Here is a 26656-nt window from a genome sequence, read left to right as displayed (position 1 = left end):
ATGGTTGTATATAGTTGTAAAATAGAATCCTCCTCAACTTATTCTATACCATATATAATTTAGAAATGGTACTATATTACATTGATTTTAGCAGTTCATGCAATAACTACTTAGAGCTGTTGTATTCTCCACCAGCTACTTTAAAGAGGATTCTGAGGCCACATTCATCCTGCGTTGTGATATGTCTTTATGTGTAGAGCCAGGTAATGTTACCTTTATGTTTATAAGAATATGATTACTTAGAAATAAAGAGGAGAATTTTAGCAGAGTGTGATTGAAGCCTGCAATTATTAGTTTTCATGGTAATAAACTTTTGAATAGAAACAGGAAGTCCATACTGAAGCATATATTACATGCATTTGTCCTCAATATTTTAAGCATTTTGAAGCAAAGTTATTATAGAATTAGAATTAAGTGTTAGTATGAAAAAGAACAAGTAAATTAGGAAAACTATAGCATTTGTTAATGACAGATTCTTTAAATTAATCCAATCATGATCTTTTTTTTTCACTTAAGAGCCGAATACTGTACATAAAGTTTGTTGCCAATACTGTAAGTGAATATATCTAGAAAACTGAACCAGATTCTTCGTAGTTGTCTGAAGTTTCTGAGTCAACATAATATGGTTCACTTGCTTATAGGAAAATATTTTGGAACATGTTTATAATTAGTTTAAATTCTCTTATAACTTATACATAAAACTACTGCTAGTTGGGTATATATTATTATCAGTGTCTAGTAGCATACCTAAATTTTTTCTTTTACATTCAAATCATATTTAGTCATTTCTGTCTGTTGTACATCATTTCCACACATAGTGCTTATAAAAGATCAAAGTCTTTCATACACATCTTTTTCAATTTCCAGTCAAGGATTACCAGCTGCTTTGATCACTGAATAGGATGAAAAACCATCAGACTTAATTCAGAACAATCAAGGAGCATCAAAAAGGGCTATTATGTTTGAGTCTACTTTCAACTCCCTTTAAGAATTTGTTTCTTTTTTTTGACTGGCTTAGTCACTTAATTATTCAAGTTACTGTAGTCCTGGAATGACTAATTTTTGGGGGTTCTCTATGCATAGTTCTGTATAAGATATAAATAAAGTTATAATTTTATAATTTATGGTGAAGGAGTCTTCATTGTACTGAAGTATTTCATTAGCTTGAGACTCAGTCATGGCAAAGATATGCTTAAATACTTGTATTTGAGAAAAAATCCTAGTGTTTGTGCGTCAAATATCAATAAAAGTCTAGTTCTGCACATCCACATTCCATTTTGTCTTTGCTTCCCACATATCATTCCATTTGTAATTCTTGTCACTAATACTTTTCAACCATAATACTTTCCAATACTTTGGTAATTATGCATTAATTCTCATCAAAATTGTTTCCTCTCTTCAATATACAGTAGTCATCACCTATGATTAGGGAATGGGGACAAAAAAAAAAAAAAAAAATAAAGCAATGCAGTAATTTGGACCCTTAAATTAGGTATTACAGCACCAGGTACATAAAGGTAAGAGTTTGACATTAAGACTGACTCGAGACAAACAAAACAATCTGAACACATATTGAGATCTAAGAAACTGTAGACCAACCAGCAGGGGACTGACACAGGCCTTGTACAAATTTTTATTTTGGATGCCCTGTGGTGTAAGCTGAGATTATTTCTTAGGCTAACTGAGAGCTTCAAACAGAGCTTGCAATGGATAAAAGTGACACATTTGCAGAATATAGTCAATAATTCACTTCATTAAATCTAAAAGAAACCAACGATACATCAAAGATATATGTTTTACATACATGATGTAAATGCATGCTAGCTTCATATTCCTTGCAATATTTACCAGTTAGCTTAAATTCGAATTATTGAAAAAATACTCCGCCATATTGACATATACATTTTCAAACACCAGAAAACTGTTAATACAACTATTTACCCATTTTAATTTGGACAATATTTTGCCAGCGTCAGCCACAACTTTATTTGAAAACCAGGCCCAGTTCCATTTGTTTTTCACAGAATTAACAATTTCCTTTGCTTTTTTAGTTTCCTTTATCTTTACTACCTGGAATGGCACATGGTTCATCATCAAATTAAATGTAAGATCTTCCATTCAATTCATGCACTTTAACTTGGCAAACACAAAAGATTTGCAGGGGAACCTACCAAAATTGATTAATTTGCCAGGGATTTGTGTTCACTCATTTCTGATTAGCTCATCTTTAGTAACTGGAAACTTCAAATATAACCAATCACCTTACAAGGAAAAGAGTATGACAATATACTGAAAATATGTATGCAAAAGCCATTTCTATAAAGGGCAGTATTCATCTCGTCTGCATGCAAGGGAAGTTTGTAACCATATGGCCATGAAGATACTCAGTAGGGCCTATATATAAAACATTCAACAATAGACAAACCAAGTTTTGAAGACACGCAGGGATTACAGAAATGGATGACTATCACCAAGAAATAAAGTTGTGGTCTTTCTAAATGGAGTAGGTGGATTCTGATATTCAAGTAGAAACTGATCAATGGCTTCAGCTTCCTTCAATCCTCTATTGCCACTTCCTTTATTTTTAGGTTTGCACAAATCTTAAGAACCATCACAACTGAAAAAATTGCAGATTTTCACGAATCCTGGAAAAATTCTTATAACATATTAGTCGAATACAGAATGTAGGAGCTAAATTTGTCAAGTATGGATGATACCAACAAAGATTTTGGTCTATGAATATTGTAGATTTAGACCTAATCTCTTCAATTTCCCATTCAATACCTGTTTCCCTAATATTATGTGCTTACAGATTAAATGGTATATCAAGAGTTACATTTTGATATCCATGAATTACTTTTTTCTATTTCAATATTAAACTGATGGATGAATATGTGCAAAGAAGGTCGCTACTCAAATGTCTTGAAACTACCTTGTTAAAGTAAGAAAAAATTAACTCCCCAAAGATTGCCGCAGTGATATAGGATATCCATGTTTACAAAAATACCATCATTCACATCACCTATATCTTTGTGTCTGCAATCCTTGGCTCATATAGAGGTCTACTTGTTTCCCCATTTCCTTTTTTCTTTATTTTACTGCTCTATATATTCATTACCTTAAAAATGTTATGAAGATTCATGAATGTACAAAACACACAAAACCCTTATAAATTTAATTGTCAAATTCTACACTTGGCAAGATAATATATACAACAAAGAAATTAACAGCTTTACTAATTTTAATATACAGAAGTCCCTTGCCTATGGAAAATGACCCTTGAGACCCATGCCTTTTAAGTCCTATAATGAGCACTTCACAGATGAAAATAAGCTTGTTTTACATCAAAAACATACTTATTCTCTAAATGTAGTTAAAAACGATGTAAAAAACAGTAAAGTAATAGCAGTATGTCATCAATTAAGCCACACCCCCATACTCCAACAAAGCAGCCATCCAGCTAAACCACATAAAAGGCTACCTCAATGCTATCCCTAGCAACACCACTTGGTTATGACACTTCTCCAGCCTCTTTCTTGATATGGTGATCTGCTGCCTGGGCTGAGTCATAAGTGGCCTGTAGCCATAAGACACTTGCCCAATGCATGGGTAAAATTTGGAATGGGCTATGAAACATCAAGGATACTTATAACTTGAAGCCGTAGTTGGTAAAATGCTTTACATTATCTTAAAAATATATATCAAAATTCTGGTAGGCAAGGGACCTTAGTATACAAATATATACAGTACTTCTAAGTTCAATACTCAATACCAATATGTCTTGCAAGGAAACCTATCTTCTTTAATGCCCATTTTGTCAGCAATATCCATTTCAAACGTCTTCAGTTCTGGTTCAAATGTGATGCTGCAAATGAAAATAAAATATAGTAATGTCAACAATACAACTAGTGTATCAACAACTACTGCACTGATATTATATACTAGTAATAAGATATGATGGTTAGAGCACTACTGCATCCATCACTTATAAAAGTATGTCTTTACATCTTTTTAAACAAAGTTCTTGGTCATTTCATTTTACATCCTCTGGTTGCTCTATCCTTATATCTCTTAAAGAACTGTTCACTGTCCACATCAATGTTTTAAAATCTTAATGGTTGTGATCAGGTAACCATTCACTCTTCTCTCTTCCAAGGTGGGCAAATTTAAAGTTTTCAGCCTTTTCCCATACCTTAGCTCTTATAATTCTGGTACTATTTCTGTTTTTCTTCTCTGGACCTTCTCAATTACCTATAAGTGCTTCTTTAGGTGTAGTGACGAAATATGAAGAGGCTATTCTAGTTTTGGCCATAGGTAGGATATGAACAGATTGCTAAATATTTTCTCATCCATATACTTGAAAGCAATTATAATATTTGGAAGAAGACAGTTTGTTTCCTTTATTATTTTCCTAATACAGGACTATGGTGACAATTTACGAATACAAAAGAATTCAAACAGCAACTGACCACTTGGTCCCTTCAAGACTGTTAGTGATACAGGAAGAGACATAAATACACATCTAGAAAAAATATATAAACTTTTGATATTGCTAAGGAGGCACAAATAATCTAAGTAGTATATTTGAAGTGAAATATTTATCTACTCTATTCTTAAATATGCTTATGGTACTACTTTCAACCTCTTTAATTAATAAGCCATTCCATATGTAAACAATCCTATTTAAGAGAAGGTATTCTGCCTCATTTGGGGGAAAATATTTGCCCAAGAGTTTGTAACCATTACTGCCAGGGAAATTAGATGAATCTGTCTCTATGTAATTTGCTAAATCAATGTTATCAAAGCCTCTGATAATTTTGAATGTTTGTATCAGATCACCCAAGCCTTAACCTTCTCTTTTCTATGCTAAATAGATTTAAGTTATTTAATCGGCCCCACAGGATTTGTTTCTCTGTGTGGGAATTCCCTTAGAAGCTTGTCTCTGTACTCTCTAAATTCTGTCTATGTCTTTCCTCAAGTAGGATGACCAAAATTAAACACAACATTCAAGATGGGGATGCAGGGGTGACTTGTAAAGAGAAAGGATAATCAAACTTGACTTAAATTCGATAGCCCTATCTATAAATACATGTCCTTCTCACATAGAATCCTGAAGCTTAGTTTCAGCTAGTTAATAATCATACTGAGGCCTACTTTCACTTTGGTTTATCCTTATTACTTTACATATCCTTGAGTTTGAGACAGTAAGTTTTTGACCATATTCTTTGAGCAAATGTTTCCTCACATACAACATCAACAACACTAATGAAAGGGAAACATATCTTTGATCAGTGGCAGTGTATTTCCACTCAATATGAGCAGCAGTTTCATAAGTGCAATACAACTTGCTGGGCTATAGCAAGCATGAATGCCTGTTGCAGAAATAAGTTATCTCACCTATCAGGGATTTGCAGGGCTGTACCTTCCCTTTATGTGTTTCAGTAACTGACTCACCAAAACATTTTCCCAGTACTAAATATGGTTGCCTGTGAATAAGGGCATCTTTAAATAACAAAAACAAGGTAACTTTGAATTAAAATAAGGGTGGGAAAAGGAAGCCTGTGTAAGTTTGGCTTGGGTCCCCATATAGTAACACATATAATTAGGGTCCTTCTGGGGTTAAAAAAAAATCAAGAACCATTGCACCTAAAAACATTAAAACAAATAAACAGCAAAAATTACTAATGAGGCTGACCATCATAACACCGCACTACAGTTGTCCTTTGCCAGTGGCCTGGTAAATGTAAGGCACTAAACACTAAAGGTTAAGAAAAGGCAATGGAGTTCAGTTATGGAGATTCTTTTGACATGGACACCCACTTCAGGGATCTCCCATAGGGAGTGGGCATTGGAGATATAGACAAAGATAACCATCAAAACAATATCTAAGATCATTTCCATTTTGTGATACTGGCAATGGTGGTGTCTTCAGGTATTCTTGTTCTTAATGCACAACAAAGTACTTGTGATTTATACCACTGGAAAACTCATGAACAGGCAAAAATGAAAAGAACAATTATCTTATATCTCTGAAACTGAAGATAGTGTGAGCTGAAGCAAAGCAACAGTTAGCAGGTCCAAACAGCACCAGCAAGCAAGTATAAATATATGAGATTAAGATAATTTAGTGACACCTTTCCAGGCTGTAATGCTAAAGGCCTAAGCAATCTGCTGTTTGGTGGTTGAGTCCAGTGAGTGAGCACTACCAGCTTCACATTTCTCATGATGGTCAAAAGGGAGCGAGTCTCCAAGGATAAATCTCACTTTCGAAGGTAACACTTTTCAAATCCACATCTAGCACACAATGTCTCAGATGCTCCATACACGAGACGTTTCCACTTAACACTCACACAAAGCCACATCATCGTTTGGATTATCCCCTTTCTGAACACCTACTTTTTACCTAATCATCCAACTCCCTTTGCTCTTTCCCTCATCATTTCCTTTCCAATCATTTCTGTCCTTTCCATTAATTTCTGTCATGTACTTATGATGATGGTAATTATTAACTACAACTATTATGGACACGGCAAATGCAGAAGCCATTCTTATTTAAGTTTCTTTACTTCCCGGAACAGTCATTAAGATGAGCATAAAATTTAGAAAAATGGACAATAATTACCGTGCTAGATCATCAGCAGTTGTGTCTTTCTTTTGCTCTACATAAGTTGACTTGGTCTTGTAGTCTACCGTTTCTTCTGACAACTTGGGCAATGGAATAATTCTCCCTGTACGTGTAGAGACTCTCACTCTTTCTCCTTCTTCTGTAAACCGCCATTCAGCCTGAGAGAAAACATTAAAAATAATAATAATCTCCTTCCAAATGAATGAACATAGAAGAGGGAAAATGCCAGGAAATGGCAAATATGTATGAAAAAATTATAATATTTTTTCATACTTGTCTGCCACATCCTGTGTTAGTGAGGTAGCACAAGAATAGAGAAGAAATGGCCTCACTCACTCATATCCAATCTCTAGGTGTTCTGTATAATGCACTATAATCACAGCCAAGCTCTGTAGACTTTTCAAGAAATTTCCCATAACCACTTCATACGCCCTGGTTCAGCCCACTAACAGCACATCAAATAATAATGATGAAATATTTTCTAAACTTGTTTGCCATTTCCTGCATTGCAAGTTAAGGCCAGGAAAAACAATGAATGGCTTTATTTGCTCATATCCGCTCTCTAGCTGTCGTGTATAATGCACCAACACCTATCCCCCATCTGCTGCCAATCCCCCTAATAATAATAATAATAATAATAATAATAATAATAATAATAATAATAAAAATAATAATAACAACAGAAATGGATGAAGGCAAGCAAGTATGAATATGTATATGTGTATATATGCACATGTCTATGTTGATAAGTATATGTGCATGTATCCCAAGGGATATGGGAGAAAGAATACTTCCCATGTATTCCCTGCGTGTCGGAAAAGGCGACTAAAAGGGAAAGGAGCGGGGGGCTGGAAATCCTTCTCGTTTTTAGTTTTCCAAAAGAAGGAACAGAGGAGGGGGCCAAGTGAGGATATTCCCTCAAAGGCTCAGTCCTCTGTTCTTAATGCTACCTTGCTAACGTGGGAAATGGCAAACAGTATGAAAAGAAAATGTGCATGTATGGGTATTCATGTATTTATACGAGTATAAGAGTGGATGGGCCATTCTTTGTTTCCTGGTGCTAACTCGCTGATGCAGGAAACAGCAATTAAGTATGATAAGCAAATAAATAAAAAATAATAAAATAGGGGAGAAAGAATGCTGTCTGCATATCAGATGTGTGTCACAAGTGACTAGGGTTGGGAAGATGAGGGCTGGAAATCCTGTCATCTTGTTTTACTTTCCAAGAGAAGGAACACAGGAAATAACCAAACTAGGATCTTTCCTCCTCAAAGGCTCAGTTGTCTCTCCTGGATGCCACCTCACACGTGAAAAGCAAATATATATGAAAAATGATTAATGATAATACTACTACTAATAATAATAACAATAATGTCACCCACCTCCATAATGCATCTCATTATCTAATGAATATCCACTGTCAAGCAATGTTACTATTATTGATAAGAAACACAACTGTATTCTTAAGAGGATAATTCCTGGGTATCCTCCTTAACAATGCTTCTACTACTACTATTACTATAATAATAATTATAATTATCACTGGGGATAAAGGAGAATAAACACTAACTACATATCTCCTCTTAAAAGTGGCAGGAATGTGAGGCTGGAAATCTTTCTCTCCAGTATTGCTTTCAAAAAGAAGGAACAGAAGAAACAGCCATATAAGAATCTCTTATCTTCTAAGGCTGTCATCTGTTCTGAATATCACTACACTCACGTGGGAAATATTTAACATTATGAAAGAAAATCAAAAATGGATATGTTTGAAGGAATAGAGGTTCCAACAATGTTATATGGTTGCGAGGCGTGGGCTATAGATAGGGTTGTGTGGAGGAGGGTGGATGTGTTGGAAAGGAGATGTTTAAGGACAACATGTGGCGTGAGGTGGTTTGATCGAGTAAGTAATGAAAGGGTAAAGAGAGATGTGTGGTAATAAAAAGTGTGGTTGAGAGAGCAGAAGAGGGTGTATTGAAATGGTTTGGTCACAGAATAAATGAGCGAGGAAAGATTGACAAAGAGGATATATGTGTCAGAGGTGGAGGGAACGAGGAGAAGTGGGAGACCAAACTGGAGGTGGAAGGATGGAATGAAAAAGATTTTGAGCGATCGTGGCCTGAACATGCAGGAGGGTGAAAGGTGTGCAAGGAATAGAGTGAACTGGAACGATGTGGTATGCTGGGGTCGACATGATGCCAATGGATTGAACCAGGGTATGTGAAGCATCTGGGGTAAACCATGGAAAGTTCTGTGGGGCCTGGATGAGGAAAGGGAGCTGTGGTTTCGGTGCATTATACATGACAGCTAGAGAGCGAGTGTGAATGAATGTGGCCTTTGTTGTCTTTTCCTCGTGCTACCTTGGGCACATGCGGGGGTAGGGGGTTGTCATTTCATGTGTGGCGGGGTGGCGACGGGAATGAATAAGGGCAGACAATATAAATTATGTACAAGTGTATATATGTATATGTCTGTGTGTGTATATGTATGTATACGTTGAGATGTGTAAGTATGTATATGTGCATGTGTGGACATGTATGTATATACATATGGATGTGGGTGGGTTGGGCCATTCTTTCGTCTGTTTCCTTGCGTTACCTTGCTAATGCGGGAGACAGCGACAAAGGATAACAATAAAATAAGAGATGAAATGGTTGATGTTGAAATTTGGCAAAAGAAGTGAGGCAATTACCACATTCTGATCCTAAGAGCCAACCATGGAGCACTGTAGACGCTTAGGCATAAGGAAAGGAAGAGTGAAAAGAGACATACAAAGAGTGTCAACACTCAAAGCAGAGGAAGACCAAGGACTTGAAATATGGTAACAAAAAGGCTTTGGGTTATCATGGAATGCACAGTCAGGAAGTTAAGAAGCATGTGTTTAATGGAATTACTTTTTAAGAAGTGGTACTTTGGGACGACCAGGCTCTCAGTGGGTTGAACCAGGTCATATGAAACTGTTATGTACATCATGGAGTACTATGCTGGGCTTGGCTGAAAATGGCAGTCTCAAGTTTCAATACATATCAAAAAGACAGCTTGAGACTGGATGTGTGTAAATGAAACCACTGTCTGTCTGTTCATGAAACAACCTTGTGACAGTGCATAGGGTAACTGGGGAACAGAAATACTGCACGGTCTAAGCATACAAATCAAGGCCCACTACATTCAGGAAAAAAATCGAAAGGCATTGGTATGATATAATTTAAAAGCAGAATATCTAGATCTTCAATAATTCTAATGTGGGTTCCAATCAACTAATGGTAGATAAAAACATTACTGAATTAACATCATCCCGCAGAGAATCATATAAAAATATCCTGGTTACCATTCATCTAGATATAAAATGACTACAGAATTTGTAGCCAAACTGCAACATACCTGAGTTGGCTGATCATCTGAGGGATCAACAAGAGCAACCTGTGTTGTCACCAAAAGAGGTGCTTCACTCTTCACCATCATACCTGGATAATTTCTGCAAAGTTGGAATTCTTGTAAGATAAGTATATCATAATAAAAGTCATCCACTTATCATCCTTGACTCCATTCCCATCTACAAAGTCAATATACATGAGGTGGGTCAAGGGCACATCACCTGTTAAGTTCACCTGAAAATATGAAAAGACCTGAAAATAAGCAAATCTCAAGGTATCAATATGATAATCACATGAATGAAAATTGAACAGCTACGATTTAACAACATATTTCCAATTAAAATTCTTAAAAATATTATATTTTCATTTATCCATTTATTATACTTTGTTGCTGTCTCCCACGTTAACGAGGTAGCGCAAGGAAACAAATCATACAAGTTCGGAGAATATGGCTTGATTCTGAGACTCAATCCTGAATGAAAACATGACCAAGATGCAACGAAATAAACACAAATGATCGTTTTGCTCTGGAAAAAATACAGTAACTAAATGGTAACCTAAGTACCTTCAAAAGGTGATTGTTTCTTCCCCATGTAAAATGCTAAATTTACTCTATTCAGATACCATGCTGAAGAAGTTTATCCATAGATTCAGCATTTATTACAGGTGTACTGATCATCTTATGACTTAAAATTATTTGATTAATCAGTGCAAATCTCAGTGCAACAAAGAGATAGCTTACTTAAAAGATAAGAATTCAGTCAAGAAATTAGAAAAAATATAAATCATTAAACATTATTGTCAAAAAACACACAAATATTAGATTTAAGAAATCGTATTTGGCATCAATTTACACCAGAACATCAAATAAAACTATTTTAGTATAGAAATTACCAATACTAATCTTGCTTGATAACTGCATAAGTTTTTGTACTTTTACATCATTATGTAGCATACAGCAAAAACTGACTTATGAATATACCTCAATGTGGATGGGAAACCCTAAAACAGTGTGTAAAACTATCTGACAATCCACTAGAATATGCTCCATTCTTAGACAGGTTCTATGTCACCTTCAATAACACCAACTTAAAAACTTACAGCTTTCCCAACAGAATCTCCTGAGTGACATCCCATCACCAACTTTCTTCAAACAGTGAACAAGTATGAAAAGATGACAAAATTCATATTCAAACTGCACTGGTAAATGTAATGATATTCCACAAATAACAAAAGATACTCACTTTTTCCTACCAATACAGCGGTAATGACAGTTAAGGCCTTCCACCATCACCCAGTTCCTCTCCTGAACAACATAGTTTACCAAACCATGCTTGCCTTTGTCCTTTCCTTCTAGAATTTGCACACGGTCACCTCTGAAATTCAAGAATACATAAAAAAAGCTTAATGTATAAGATCTAGTAAAAAAAAAGATTCCAGGGTTAAGAGAACTTTGGATTAATGACATCTGTCAAGACCATATTAGATTGGTATGAATGATAAATCCAATGTCAAATCTCAATGCTTACCTCATACATAATCATTTCCGTGGGAGGAGAATAAAGACTGAGTTATACAAAGAAAAATTCTGTTTAGATGAGAAAAATACCACACGTTGCATATACAGCAATATACACTTACTTGAAGAATGTCCATTCCAGTACAGGTTCTACAAACACTTTCTTATGATGATGTCCAGGTTGGTTTTGCTGTTGAAACTGATGTGTCCAAGGTCGGTTTGTGGTAAATCTATACTTCTTCCTTTTAACCACTGTTTGCCTGTACTGTATAGCTTTTGGAGTTTGCCATCCAACCTATACAGAATCAAATATTGTATTTTATCAACTCATTTTCAAGGCCTGCTACAATAAAAATACACACTCTCTTCTGTCAACTTGTATGATAAATATGGGTAAGAACGGTAAAGCATCAACAGGTGTTCTCATATTTTTGTATACTAGTATGCATGCATCAACCATGTGAGTCAAGACGATACCGTGCAAATGAGTTGATGACACAAAAGGAAATCAAGATATTTAGAGTATAAAACCTAGAAACTCATAATGACATACACGTAAAAGGATACAAAATAAGGATACAGTTTTTCAGTTGTCAGCTTCATGTGCTCCTAACGCATATTTAAACACCATGATGAGAAGCCACTTACACCACTGCCCTAATGGCCAATGTAAACACTAGGGATTTGAAGATTCACAAAATCTTTGCCTACTTCCTTGGTAAATTTTGATTCAACAACTCCAATACTATCCGATTTCATTTCCCATATGCAATCACTAAATGCCATCTCTTTTGCCCATTAAGTACTATTCCATCTGTATTCATATAGACTCTACTCTGCCGCTACCATAACAGACTTAGATCCCTTCCAAAACCCTACTTCTTATGGTTAACCAAATTCTGTTTTTCAATACTTTCTTCATCATTCAAGGTCTTTCTACCACTGTCTTTTTTGGTACTTTTATGCAAAAACAATGCAAAAAGATGAAAAATCATTAAAGGATAAAGCATATAAATGTAACTAATAGGCCAAATGCTCAGTGTACCTGTCCATTATTTAGTGCCAACAGTTAGACTTGTCTATTCTTCACAGAGACATGTTTTCTTAGCTGTCTGAATGACTTGAAAAATATGCCTTGTGAAAAAAAATTATAGCATTTTATAGCATTCTAACAAAAACAGGAAAAATCATTGTTATTTCCCTGAAGCTGAGGTTAAAATGTACAAGACTGTTTCAAGAAACATGATGACAAACACTTATACACAAATCATAATTCAAATCAATTCTGAAATAAAGATGAATAATTTGTTAGCATAAACTTCATATCTTAGCAATCATATTTCACATCACCATAAGAACATGCCATAATGATGTTTTTTTAAAAAAAAGTTTACCTGCATAGAAAATAAAGTAATAACGTTTATATAAAGCGAGTTGAGGGGTAATACCCTGTGTTGATTATCTTTTAAAATGTTTTGCTAACTAGAATATCAAGACAAAATTTGAAACTGTCAGGTAAGAAAAAGTATTAAAACTACGTCAAACAATATACAAGATCTGCTGATAAGTGATGTAGAAAAATTGTTTTACAGCTTGATAAGAACAACACGAGCCATAGTGCTATGGGAGACCCAAAGGACACTCACCTCAGAGGAGAGGTGGTCCAATGGACAATGTAGGAACAATAATCCTGACCGATGTTCATCCTATCCTAACATAATGTTGACGTTAAATCTGAAGGTTAATTAAGGGAATGTTGGCCTGAATCGCTTAGCTTAATGTCTTGTTAGGCTACTGTCCTTTAAGCCGCTAGTAACACTTCGGCCCCTGTTGAATGGATCTTTATTAGCTTACCTGCTCCATAGCTCTTTCTATGTACTTCTCAGGGAGATTTGAAGTCTTCTTTGTCATATCAGACACGGTTTTCAATAAGCTTGTTAACCGGGGCATGATTATCTATTCACCTTTAAACTGTAACGATAGTACTTTGCTGAAATAAATAACACAACGATAAATGAGATGTCAAGGTCACCCCTCTTATTTTCTAGACTCAAATACATCAATGAGAGTCAAATTCGTTGTATGTGTAAACTCCTTACACAATAATCTGCCCCTTGCCCGTTTGTTTACGCCAAAAGTACAGTTCTGGCTGCAGAATAAAGTGATCGCTAGCTGCATTGAGTGCTGATACTGTTCGCTGACTTCTGTCAACTACCTGATAATAGGTACATCATTTTTCAGGGGATATTCGCTGGCTTGTCAAGTCGCTACTGATTGACACCGTCGCTAGATTTTCTGGAATTGTTTCTTGGTTTATGTTGGCTTTACTGATCGTAAGAATAGGTCGATGGCTTATGTTCGCCCATTGCTGATAGATAAGCCTGCTTAGTGGAAGGGTAATGGAGGCATTCATTAGCCTTTGTGAACTAGCTGGTGATTGAGACGCTGACTAGCTGGATCAGTCGCTGGCTTGTGTTGACTGGCTGATCATACGTTCGAAAGTTGAACTGGTCACAGATATTCACTTGAAACTGAAATATTCATTGACATATTTATATCAAAAGGACTGGGTAGTATATAATACCCGCCTAATCTTCATCATCCCTCAGTGGGATTTACAATTAATATCTACAAAAACCACAAATGTTCACTGGCTTGGTAGAACATGGGAACTGGAAGAAATGCTGCAGAAATCGCCCGAAAGAAAAGATGGTACACTTAGCTAAAAGTTTCATACATGAGTGAGGATCAGTCGGTTAGTGGGACAATACATTGATATGTAGGCAATTATATACAAAATCATAAAAGGATTTTTATGGTACATTTACATTCAGTAAAAGCGTCCTAGAATACATCGATTGCAAAAGGGATCACTAAGTAAAGGGTTCCAATTTTGAGAATAAAAGGTTTTGTGACCTTTTATACCCCTTGTCTAGAATTTATGGGAAACTACATTAAGATGCACACTCCACGGGTGACCCAGTGTCCTCAACTTCATCTACTCAGGCACCTCTCCTACAGAGTTCAAAATGGCTAGTTGCTAGCTGTTATCTTTCATCACAGTGCTCCCCGCTGTCCGATATGGCTTGAGAATGGGGGACCTCAAATGTCTGGTGAACTGAACTATGATAAACTAATGCAGCTTATTTTGGGCTATGGCTTCCTTGGGCCAATACTATGGAATCTGGAGGTACCCAAACCTATCGTGTCCTAAGATATATATACTGCACTCTTTACTTGCAAGTCAAGACACTGGACATTACAAATGGTGTCATTACATCTTCCACGTTTTCACGGAATCCGAAAAAGTTTTCTGCTGCTAAAGTGAGACTACAGAAAACCTACTCCGCCACACACGGCCAGAACTTCTGTAGCGAGTAAAACAAGCATACCACAGTTATGACAAATCCCGAAATATGCTGAAATATTCCAGAATACCAAAGTATACGTCATCTAAATTTTCGAAGATGACTCCAGATGGGCTAGTTGATTTAAAAGGAAGAGATTTGTAGCCACTCAAAGAAAAATAATTTTCACATTGTTTTTCAAAGATGGGTTGCCCTAGGCATCGACATGCGTCGTATTTACCCTGTATACTATTTCTTTTTGATGAAATGAAGAACATATAAGGATCAAAACGGGAAAAAGTGATATAGGTCTAAATCTACTCAAGAATAAAAATGATGAATGAACGTACTTTGTAAGATAGCGTTAAGCGCTAAAAACAGCGCCGTCATCATACGGTGCCGCCTTGTCATTTAGTAACAACTATTTGTGCGTTACAAAGAGTTCAGTTTTACAATCATGGTGCATAAATGCTTAGTCTTTACTTCTGTGTATGTATGCACACACGCGTTGGTCGCTCCACAGTCCACCCGGCTGTTCATCCTCCCGTAATGATCAGTTGATAAAGGTATCTTGCATACTAGCGTGTGTGTGTGTGAATAAAGACATGGCATATATATATATATATATATATATATATATATATATATATATATATATATATATATATATGTTAAGAGATTGGTTGACGGGTGGAAAACCACAAGAATATGATAATGTATCAAAAATATGAAGACCTAATGCATACATGACACTCCTACCTTGAGCAATATATCTAGTTCCAGCATTTACCAAACCTGTTCTAAGGAGACGATTAGGATTGTTATGGTAATAAATAAAGCAGTTGCCATTACTAACATACAATAGTTTCTGCTTAACCGGACAAGCAATACAGAGGAATGAGGAGAAAGTTAGTACTAATATATGAATCACACTTAGGTACGTGAATTAGACATTTACAAACAACAGTAAACCACAGAGACATGAAGTATAGACCTCGACCGTAATGATGGTTCTTTGGAAACAAAATCTAAGCGAGTCACCTATAAGGAAAGAGACCAATAGCAATTTAGAATGTTTAATAATTTTCCATGGTTTCAGGTGCCCACTTCACTTGTCAACACGACCGAAGACTCCATGACACACTTCTGGCAGAAAACCAACCAAAACTTCTAATTTGGGTACATCACCAAATCTTATAATGTGCATAAAATGAAATATACTATTCAAATGGTAAACTTTACAGTCTTAGAATACTTAAACACAGAAAGGAAATAAGATCAAGGAAACCAACCCTTACTTACCCCAGGAAGATCACTTAGAAAACTATGAGTAATCACTAATTCCATTATGACTTCACCTCTGTTATGAGTTTAGGCGGTTGTCTCGTGAACTGGTCTGAACACAATGAATCATCCACACGTTTGAATACCTGGAACTTCTCGAATACTTTTTCTCTTTCTATCATCAGATTGGTAAATGATAAAATAAAGATCACATTAAATCCCTCAGAATGTAGGTGATTAAGAGGATAACCATCCTAAGACACAGATTAGTTAATAAAAGACGTCAAAACGCTATACCAGTTCACTCAAAATTCAGTAGCAAGTTTATTGATAAGAAATAGGACTGCAATTTTCTCCGTTAGAACAAAAAAAAAAAAATCATAATAAGTCCAATAAACAATACAAAAATCAATTGAGAGACTTTATATTCACTTAGTAATAACACAAACCCTCATGATTTAACGAAAGCCGTTGATATATGTTTCGATACTGATTCGGGCATGTCTGTGGGGTTAGAGGATGTTTTGATAAACTTGTGGAGGTTATTCCGTCTGATAATGGCATTTTACATTTGCCGTTATCGCATGATTACAAAAATAATTGCATTTTACATTTTCTGGTTATCATATGACCACAAAGATCTGAAATTTGGATTAACTTATTCAATTCCTGCGAGAGCCAACACCATCCACACAACGAATAACATCGGGCGAGAACGAATTTTGGACATTAAGAATGCTGGTTGGAGGTCACATTAGTCGTTAACAATTTTCATAAATGACATTTGTCCTTAGATGTAACTGCTATCAATAAAACTCGTCAGTAATGGTTAAGTGGGCTCTGAGAGTTTACTTGTGATTATCAGTGTAGAGATAATAAGACACTTTCATGATATCTGCTTTCAATCTGTGGTTCAGCACAGGAGAAAGACGTATGTATATATTTGATGACTCAAGGTAAGACAGCTGTAGCTACAGTACTGAGTTACTAATAAACTAATATAAGAATGATCACGCACGATCATGGTTATATACGTGGCATGACAAACTCCTGCCTGACAGCTTCTCCTTCCTATGTAGAGTCAGTGCACAGTGGAATCGTACAGAATGATCAATACATTTTTGTAGAATCTGTAAATGTTAAGTGAGGATAATGCATTTACCCAAAGACGAAAGATGGGATGATAGTACATCATTTCCTGTTTCATCTTGAGGGGGACTAGGATTTATAGATTATTAGAAAAATCATGGATACATTTTTTTTTCGTTTAAAATCCATAGAATTCTGAACACTTTTGTATAACTGACACAAAACTGAGGAGCTTTAATATTCTAAAAGCATTAGATAGTCTGTTCGGGATTACTAAAAGATAAATTATTATCCATATTTTACAACCGTTACTCTTAAAGCATATCGTTTTCTTCCATCAGTCAACATGGATTTCATATTAGTGGGTTACCTGATGCAATATTCCTTGGCTCCTATTGATGAACAATATCTTGACTTACACAAATAAAACTGTCTTACATTTACGATTATCTTTGAAGAGGCTCACTAACAGAAATTAGTGTACGTGATTAACATAATCACATTAAATCACATTAATATCCTGTCCCAACAGAGATAGTTGTAACACCAGTGTTAATTTTGTAAAACCCATAGCTTTTGAAATACTTAAGGAGCTAGTGATTATATGCTAAAAAGATATGTGTATGAATGTTCAGGATGGCTGAAAGAGAACATTTCTTTAGTCATACTGAAATTTCACTTTGCTTTTCCAAGATAGCCTAGCGCAACCGTTTCCCAAAAGATATTTTTCCTGATGAAATTGCAGTTAGGAAGATGATAATTCTAACGGATAGTTGATATAGATTATTCATCACTAGTGGGTCTGAGGGTTGAAGCTGAAAAGCGGAAAATATAAATGAAATATGTAAGAATAGCAGTGTATGGAGACAGTCACGATAGCGCTGTTTTTAGCACTTGCTGCTATCTCACAAGTACGTTCCATCCACACGTAATTTTATTCTCCTTTTCCTAAAGAAGTCCTATTATAATTGCTTATGCGTTATTTTATTATTCCTGTAAGTTATTTTTATTAGAGAGAAATGGTAGAGTGTAAATACCATGTATGTCGATGTTTGGGCTACCGATCTCGTGAGAGTAATATGGGGAAATGATAATTTCTTTGACTGACAATAAATCTAATCCTACAGTATCAAACATAGTTCAACCAGCTCGACCAAACACATTTAAATAATTTGGATGGTGACCCCTACGTGGTTCTGGTATATTTGGGCAAATTTCGTAGTTTCGTCGTGCCGACCGTGTTTGTCTTGCCAATACCATATCCTAGAAGACGACAATACGGGTATTCATCAATTGGTCGAGAGTAACCAACCAGGGACCATATAACCTACTACCTTTTGTAAAACAAGTACTTCATTCTTCTCATGTAAGTGTGAAGACAAACCACGTACTCATTGGCTATTCTCATCTGTATCCTTTAGTCTCAATACGTTGTTGTGCTCCTAGTGGCGTGAGGTATTACAGAGTTGTGACAATTTTTATTCATGTATGTTTCTTAAAGACAGAATAATTTGTTACTAACTTTGAAAGTCTACTATACTGACTACAGTTTTATTTACTTATGTTTACATTACGTGGCAGACTCAAAATGATGTAGTTTTATGGTAGTTATGACGTTTAAGGGCACCACGTGAATGACCTGTCAATTAGTTTTTAAGTGATAGTATCTTGTATTTAGGATTAAATAGGAGAAAAGTTGCATAATTTCGAACATAATTTTAAAATCATATATCAATAAGTCACAGTGGATGGAATTACTAATTTCTGAAAACTTGGATTAATTGATGCAATAGGAAAGTTTTATAAATGAACAGAACCAGTCACATCTCATTTATCCCGTAGCTGCTAAAATTATTTTCGTCAGACACATCATGATTTCACTCACCATCACACTTTCCAGAAATGCAGACAAAAAATATGATCCTAAGTAGCTGGTGTTGCTGATTTCCAATTTTCTTTACTCTCCAGAACCGATTTCAGATGAACCTCCAGTAACCCATCTTATTGATAGGGCATATTTCTATCACTGATTTCGGCTGGTAAGAGACGTAAGATGAAGGTTTCATAAGTTCTGTTGATTTCTAAAAGTTTATTACAACCTTTAGACTAATAGAACCTACATTTTCCTTGACTTTCATATCCCTCCCCACTATTTTTTTTTTTTCCCTTTTGACTAATTGTAGGATAGAAAAGAATGTTTTAACTCTTCCTCCTTTGGCCTCAATCTATTCTAAATGCAGTATACTGTCATTCAATATGAAATCAGTTTCATTCATATGTGATTCAGATGGTTTACCTTCAGTTACCTTTGGAGTTCTCCCTGTACTGCCCTTGAACTTCATAAATACAATTTTGCTCTAGGGATATGAACCTTTATGCATGTTACATTGTTTGGAATGCATTCATGGAAATACCCTGAAAATTTCATTAAATTTATCTAAATTTATGAAATTAAACATCTAAGGTGTTACACACACTACTCTTGGTGCATAATATAACTAAAACAAACATAATCTGGTACTGTTTAGTATAACAAATGATTTGGCATGATGTAACACCAATTTACTGTTTGTAAATAGTTAACAGAATGCTGTGTGTGGTATGAGACCTTTCTTGATGTGGTTCAGTAATTAGTTTTAGATGTTTTCATCAGTCTTCTCAATTATAATATAATTATGCTGTTTAACAAATGTATTTCCTTATAAAATTAACTGCATTAATGCCTCAACAGTTCTTGTCACCTATAATTAATGATTAAGAAAAATGTTAATGAAATTGGAAGATGGAATGAAATTTCAGGTTATGGACCTAAACATAATAATCAGCAACAGCATATGTTTTTATTATACAGTATATTGCATAACTTGTATTTTTCCTGAAGTGTATACAGCTTGTTACTTCTAGAAATGTCTAAATTCTTTTCAGCTGTAACTGGTTACAAAAATGCGTGAAGAACATGAAGAGGAACGTGAGGTGTTGCAATCTATTTACGAAGGGGATGCAAATTTCTGCATGATCAATCACACCACATTTCAGTATAAGGTAATTAGGCACAAAAACTCTAATAAATGTAATAAATGTATTGATAAATGCATAATTAAGGTGCATATCTTATCTAGTTAAAGCAAGAATTTTTGGTGTAATTGTTATTCTATAAAATACCAAGTATAATGAATAAATCTTTTGTTCATTTATCATTTTTTGTGTAAAATCTTTTCAGGCAAGGAAGATTAGAATCTTTCTAGTTTGATGTAGAGGTCAACAGTTTTTTAATGTATTATATGTAGGGAAAATTTGCCAATACTGTTAAGTCAAGGTATCGAACTAATAATTAAGGAGTGTTTAGTTTTACTATGTACTTTTAGCATCTCTCTCACCCTCTTGCTACCTCTATATCTACATATATTTTTTTTCATTTTCTGGGGTAAACCATGGAAAGCTGTGTAGGTATGCATATTTGCATGTGTGGACGTATGTATATACATGTGTATGGGGGTGGGTTGGGCCATTTCATTCGTCTGTTTCCTTGCGCTACCTCGCAAACGCGGGTGACAGCGGCAAAAAAAAAAAAAAAAAAAAAAAAAATCATACTTGATTGCCGTTTCCTGCATTAGCTCTATTTAGAAAGAATAGGTCAGAGAGTATTATATTCATGATATGGCAAAACACGAGACACAGACCCATCTTGATGTCTCAGTAGGCTTAGGATGAGATGAAAATGAATTTTTCAGTGCAGTATGGTAAAAATTACATAGAATACCCTAGAGATTGTCTCTCAGTTCAGGAACTTAAAGTAGATATCTCATAGGGCCTATATGAGTAACTTATTTTTCTTCTACAGTATGGTGAAACAGGAGACAATAGATCCTTCTTGGTGGAGATTAGTTGGGGTCCAGATTATCCAGATGCTGCACCAACCATCAACTTAGATTTATTTTACAACAAACACATGTAAGTTGAAGTATACCACTCTGAAGAGTAATAAATGATAATCATATATATATATATATATTTTTTTTTATGTTAGCTGAGATGGGATGGGCAAATGAGGCCCCAATCAAGGCCATACCATTAATGCTTTATATATATATATATATATATATATATATATATATATATATATATATATATATATATATATATATATATATATATATGTTACATTTGTATATTTGTATATATGTACATTTGTATATATGTGTATGTCTGTGTGTATATATATATATGTATACTTTGAGATGTATAGGTATGTATATGTGTGTGTGTGGACGTGTATGTATATATATGTGTATGTGGGTGGGTTGGGCTATATATATTGGTGTATGTATATGTTGATATGAATATGTGTGTGTGTGTGTGTTTGCATGCAGATGGTTAGGAATTGCACAGGAGAAAATAACAGATGGTCAAGAGGAAGATGCAAGTGTTGAAAAAGAGAGCATATGAGAGTTGGGCTGAGTGATTATCAGTAAACTTCAGGAATAAGAATAAAATGCTTTGGAAGGAGGTTAATGTTGTGAGGAAACAAGATAACAAATGGGAACCTTAGTGAAAAGGGCAGATCGGAAAGTGGTAACAGTAAGTGATGAGGTGGTGAGGGGATGAAGTATTTCAAAGGTGTATTGAATGTGATTAATGAATTGGGTGGCAGATGTTGGGTGTCTGGATTGGGGAGTTGTGTGAAGTGAGAGAGTCATGGAAAGTAGTTTAGTGAAGAGAGAAGAGGTTGTATAAGCCTTGTTTAAGATGAAATGTGGCAAGGTGGCTGAAATGGAAGGTATTGCATTTGAATTTCTTAAGAAAGGGGGGGGTGACTGTATGTTGATTGGTTAGGATTTTCAGCATATGCTTTGATCATGGTCAGGTGCCTGAAGATTAAGAGAATGTATGTATAATCGTTGTTTTTAGTGTGCCTGGTATGTTGCATGGGGGAGTGATGATTGACAAGTTGAAGGCATATAGCATTAGACTTGGGAAGGAACAATGTGGTTTCACAATTGGTAGAGACTGTGGATCAGGTCTCTCCTTTGAAGAGTGTATGAGGAATCATGCTTTGTGGACACTGATCAAGGTATCAGAAGGGAATCAAGTTGAATTCTCAGCACCCAAGCCTTTCTCAGTATATTAGTACTCCATAGTAGTGACCAGTATGAAACATCAAGATTATATTTGGTTTTTCTGTCTTGCAGTCTGCCTTCAGTTAAAGAGAAGATTGTCTTGGGAATAAAAGAGCAGGCAGAAGTAAACCTTGGTATGAGTATGACTTTCACACTCTTTGAGTGGTTGAAGGAGGGCAAGGATGAACTCTTGGAAAACCAACCAGCTGAGGCAACTGTAATTGGAGTTTCTGAAATCACTTCAAATGTTGGACTTATTTCAGTTGAGGAGCAAGGAGAGGTATGTTACACATTGTTATTAATCTTACATGAATATCTGAGACTTCATGATATGACAGAGACTCCAGATAGAGTGATAAAATAAGATTTAAAACATTTTCTGCCATACAACCATGAAAATTGTCTGATAATGAAAAAGAGTGTGGGGAATGAATCACATAAGATGGAGGATAATTTCTTTTGTACCTGTCATATTGTCACATTCTGCCCATAAATGCTTTTATGCATGTAAATTTCAAACACTTTTTGGATATTCTCTTACCTTGGCCTTTTTTCCAAATGTTTATATGTAGTGAAAACTTTAGAAAAAGAAGCAAGAAAAAGAAGCAAAATTTTTTGTATCCCCGAAACCTTCTAGCACCTGACCACAGTGTGTACCAGTAGTGAAGTTTGGTTTCATACTTGTAAGCTGTTTCCCATGTTAGTGACATAGTGCTAGGAACAGATGAAGAAAGGCCTCATTTTCTCCCAGTCATACTTTAGTGCTATCATATATAATGCACAGAAACCACAGCCTCTTATCCACAGCTAGGCCCCAAAGACCTGTTCATGGTTTTTCAAGGCTGTTTCATACGCCCTGGTTGAGTCCACTGACAGCATGTCACCCTCATATACCACATATTTCACCCTCCAGCACATTCAGGCCCCAAGCATTCAAAATCTTTTTCACTGCATCCTTTCAGCTCCAGTTTGGTCTCCCCCTTTTCCTTGTCCCCTCCATTTCTGACATGAATATCCTCTTTGTCAACCTCTCCTCAATAATTTTCTCCACATGTCCATACGATTTCAATGCACCCTTTTCAGCTCTCGCAAACATACTTTTTTTTTTTTAGCTGAGATGGCATGACAGCTGAGACCCTAATCACGGCCATCCCATTAACACTATATACGTATTATACCTGAGCCAGGTACCCATTTTATCGACCAACCTGTAGGAGTGCATGAACAGCTGGGTTTACTGTGGACCGACTGCCACAACCAGGATTTGAACCTATGCGCTCAACCCTGGGCGGCCTGTGAATGGGTCATGGTCAAGAATGCTCACCACTACACCAAAGGAGTCTTATTACCACACTTCTCTTTTACCTATCATTTCTTAGTTTTTAACTCTTCTCACACCACAAATTGTCCACAGACATTTCATTTCCAACATATGCACCTTTCTCAGTACGTGCTCATCTATAACCCATAACTTGTATCCATGTATCATCATTGGAACTATTGTACCCTTCAAACAAACTCATTTTCATCTTGTCAGATAATGACCTCTCCACACATTCCTCAATGTTCCCAGAACTTTCATCCCCTCACTCACCTCATGACCTTCCTCCATTTGCTGCCAAGTCCACTCACACATATCTAAAACACCTTGCTTCCTCCAAGTTTTCTCTGTTCAAACTTGCATCCTAACTAACCTGCCCCTCTTTACTGCTAAACCCAATAACCTTGCTTTTATTCATTTTTACTGTCAAGTTCTTCCTTTCACACTCACCCAAACTCGGACCCCAACTTTTGCAGTTGCAATTTCTTACTTGAATCTGCCTCTATTTCTGTCATCAGCAAACAACAGCTGATTTACTTCCCTGTCTGATGCTCTGTATTCTGCCATTTCTCAATTACTTCTCTCCTATACAACTTATCAGGTATGCTTAGATATATACTTCTTGTATCTGCCATTTCTCAATTACTTCTCTCCCATACAGCTTATCAGGTATGCTTAGACATATACTTCTGCAATTCGAACATTTGCCTTTGTTCCCTTTGCCTTTATTCAGTAGCACTATACATGCCTTCTGTCAATCCTCAGGCACCTCACCATGATTCATACTTACTCTGAATATCCGGACTAACCGATGAACACCCCCTTTCTTAAGGAATTCAACGACAGTACTACCACTTCAGACACCTTGCTGGTTGTGGTAGGGTTTGCTAGCTACCACCATGCAGTTGTTCAGTTCTCATATTCTATGCAATTATATGGGGTAGATTTTTTTTCTTTGGGACAATGTGGGAACTGTAAAATGTTATAAATATATACAGCTGTTTTAATGCAAACAATCAGGAAACTTGAAACATTGATTTAAATTAATAGAACATCCAAAGGGAATGCAAACATTTTTGCATGTAGTTCTTAAAGGTTAAAATCTAAGCACAACCAAGGTGATGTGACAGACCCTTATTTGTGCCTCATTACATTTTGATATCCAATATGTACTTAATTTTCCTATTTGCATGGTTTACAAGTGCTTCTTTAATTCTTACTATATCTATATCTATTAATGATATAATTTGTTAGTGAAACCTTTTGAGTCAGATTTTTTAATAGAGCTGTTCACCACCAAGGACTACAAAGATATGAGAGGCGAATTAGCTGTATATTGTATTCTCTGCTGTTAATGACAACTTGAAATTCTTTCCAAACATTGATTTATTTTCCCTGGTTATGTACTTAATGTTTTATCTGTCAATTACAGGGCAAGAAGGAGAAAAAGGAACAGCTAACTAAGGCACAGAAACGTCGATTGTGGGACAAGCAGAATGCATCAGGAGAACGAGCTCGTGGATATAACTGGGTTGATATAGTTAAACACCTTTCTCAAACTGGTGGCTCAAAAAATGATGGATAACACAATTTCTTGTTTTAGATAAGTTATTTTTTGGAAAATTCATTAACAGTATGCAGATATGCAATTGTTATCTGATTGTACTTTTTTGTCCCATGTTTACAGTCAGAAAGAAAAGGTTTTCTTTAGAAGTTGTTTGACTATAGCTTCTATTTTTCCTAAAAAAATAAAGATTTGAAGTTTGGTATAGACAACTTCCCTATAAATTTAATTGCATTTTGATTTTGTTAATTTTGTTGTATGCTTTTGATAAAAACACATCAGATAAACATTCAGTGATCATAAGCAGCCCCATATTTGACAAAAACATCTGGAAATATGAACTGCCCCCAAAATAAAGCCACTCTGTGGTTGAAAACCGTTCTGCACACTATGATATTTAACAGTGGATTGTTAAAATTTTCTCTGAGGAGTAATTCACAGTATGCACTAACATCTTCCAATATTGGATAAAAGGTAAATGCCATAAACCTTGCATATAAAAGGTACTATCTGGATCAGGCTTTGTGTATTACAATACCATTTCATACAGTACCAAATAAAATGAAAGCTACTACAAACAGATCTTTTTAATAACAAAGTTTGAAAATAAAATTTGTAAACTGGTTATATGATGGTACTAACAGGATATTCCATTGCCTTCTATACTTTATTTACAATTAACTTAAGACCCCTTTCCAAAAGGGTCCTGGTGTTACCGTGGGACCAAATATGCAGCTCCTGCAGCTCCCAAGGTTGCACTTCATTCAGGGACAGGATGGATGTCTTTGAAGTGAGAACTTTGACAATTGATGATGATGCAGTCTTGTCAAAGGTGACTTTTCATTCATGGCAACACCTCAGATATATGAAGTCTGGTAACACCCCATTGATAGATAAGGAGAGATGAATTATCAAGAGGTGGAAAGAATATTTTGAGGATCTAAGATAAGATAAGGAATGATGAAGTATCAAGAGGTGGAAAGAATATTCTAATGATCTAAGGTAATATATTATCTTGGAGGTCAAAAAGGGTTATGTCTGAAGACACAGTAGTCCCAGCAATATATGGATCCAAGGCATAGGCTAGAGGTGAAGTTTGTTGGAGGGTGGATGTGTTGGAAATGAAATATTTGAGGACAATATATAGTGTGAGGTGGTTTGATAAAGTAAGTAATGAAAGGGTAAGACAGAGGTGTGGTAATAAAGGGTGTCATTGAAAGAGTTGAAGAAAGTGTGCTGAAACGGTTTGAACAATTTGAAGAGAACGAGTAAGGAAAGGGTGACAAAGCGGATATATGTGTCAGAAGCAGAGGGAACATGGAGAATGGGGAGACCAAACTGGAGATGGAGTGAAAAAGATTTTCAGGGATTGGGTACTGACCATATAGATGGATGAAAAGCATCCAAAAAAAATTGAAT

General features: G+C 35.6%; 2 protein-coding genes across 6 annotated transcripts; one reads left to right on the top strand and one right to left on the bottom strand.

Annotated features, from left to right (window-relative positions):
* Nucleotides 1-3161: 3161 nt before the first annotated feature.
* On the bottom strand, nucleotides 3162-13773 carry mRpL24 (mitochondrial ribosomal protein L24). Of its 2 annotated transcripts, none has more exons than XM_071683367.1 (7): nucleotides 13634-13773; nucleotides 13370-13505; nucleotides 11638-11810; nucleotides 11241-11372; nucleotides 10004-10097; nucleotides 6623-6783; nucleotides 3162-3865 (listed from the first exon to the last, which is right to left on the bottom strand). In XM_071683367.1, exons 2-7 carry the CDS (start codon nucleotides 13463-13465, stop codon nucleotides 3766-3768), a joined length of 756 nt encoding a protein of 251 aa, XP_071539468.1. In that variant the 5' UTR covers nucleotides 13466-13505; nucleotides 13634-13773; the 3' UTR covers nucleotides 3162-3765. The 2 variants fall into 2 exon arrangements, with proteins under 2 accessions (XP_071539468.1, XP_071539469.1); XM_071683368.1 differs by having other exon boundaries at nucleotides 13370-13486; nucleotides 13634-13723.
* A 4523-nt stretch (nucleotides 13774-18296) lies between these two features.
* LOC139760335 (RWD domain-containing protein 4) lies at nucleotides 18297-25815 on the top strand. Of its 4 annotated transcripts, XM_071683356.1 has the most exons (6): nucleotides 18297-18601; nucleotides 19204-19274; nucleotides 20161-20277; nucleotides 21077-21186; nucleotides 22425-22632; nucleotides 25106-25815. In XM_071683356.1, the coding sequence occupies exons 3-6, from the start codon at nucleotides 20179-20181 to the stop codon at nucleotides 25256-25258; spliced, it is 570 nt and encodes a 189-aa protein (XP_071539457.1). In that variant the 5' UTR covers nucleotides 18297-18601; nucleotides 19204-19274; nucleotides 20161-20178; the 3' UTR covers nucleotides 25259-25815. The 4 variants fall into 4 exon arrangements, with proteins under 4 accessions (XP_071539457.1, XP_071539456.1, XP_071539459.1 ...); XM_071683355.1 differs by lacking the exon at nucleotides 19204-19274 and having other exon boundaries at nucleotides 18299-18601; XM_071683358.1 differs by lacking the exons at nucleotides 18297-18601; nucleotides 19204-19274 and adding an exon at nucleotides 18655-18690.
* Nucleotides 25816-26656: the final 841 nt, after the last annotated feature.

This window comes from Panulirus ornatus, chromosome 36 (assembly GCF_036320965.1).
Source record: "Panulirus ornatus isolate Po-2019 chromosome 36, ASM3632096v1, whole genome shotgun sequence".
Lineage (NCBI taxonomy): Eukaryota > Metazoa > Arthropoda > Malacostraca > Decapoda > Palinuridae > Panulirus > Panulirus ornatus.
Note: the sequence above shows the minus strand (reverse complement) of the source record. Positions and strands in the feature narration are given on the sequence as shown.

Coding starts and splice junctions, on each gene's coding strand:
- LOC139760335 (XM_071683356.1), top strand. CDS start 20,179: ATGCGTGAAGAACATGAAGAGGAACGTGAGGTGTTGCAATCTATTTAC. Junction 21,187..22,424: donor TTATTTTACAACAAACACAT/GTAAGTTGAAGT, acceptor TCTGTCTTGCAG/TCTGCCTTCAGTTAAAGAGA. Junction 22,633..25,105: donor CAGTTGAGGAGCAAGGAGAG/GTATGTTACACA, acceptor TGTCAATTACAG/GGCAAGAAGGAGAAAAAGGA.
- mRpL24 (XM_071683367.1), bottom strand. CDS start 13,465: ATGCCCCGGTTAACAAGCTTATTGAAAACCGTGTCTGATATGACAAAG. Junction 6,784..10,003: donor CAGATGATCAGCCAACTCAG/GTATGTTGCAGT, acceptor GTTTTCTCTCAG/GCTGAATGGCGGTTTACAGA. Junction 3,866..6,622: donor ACTGCTGATGATCTAGCACG/GTAATTATTGTC, acceptor TTTCATTTGCAG/CATCACATTTGAACCAGAAC.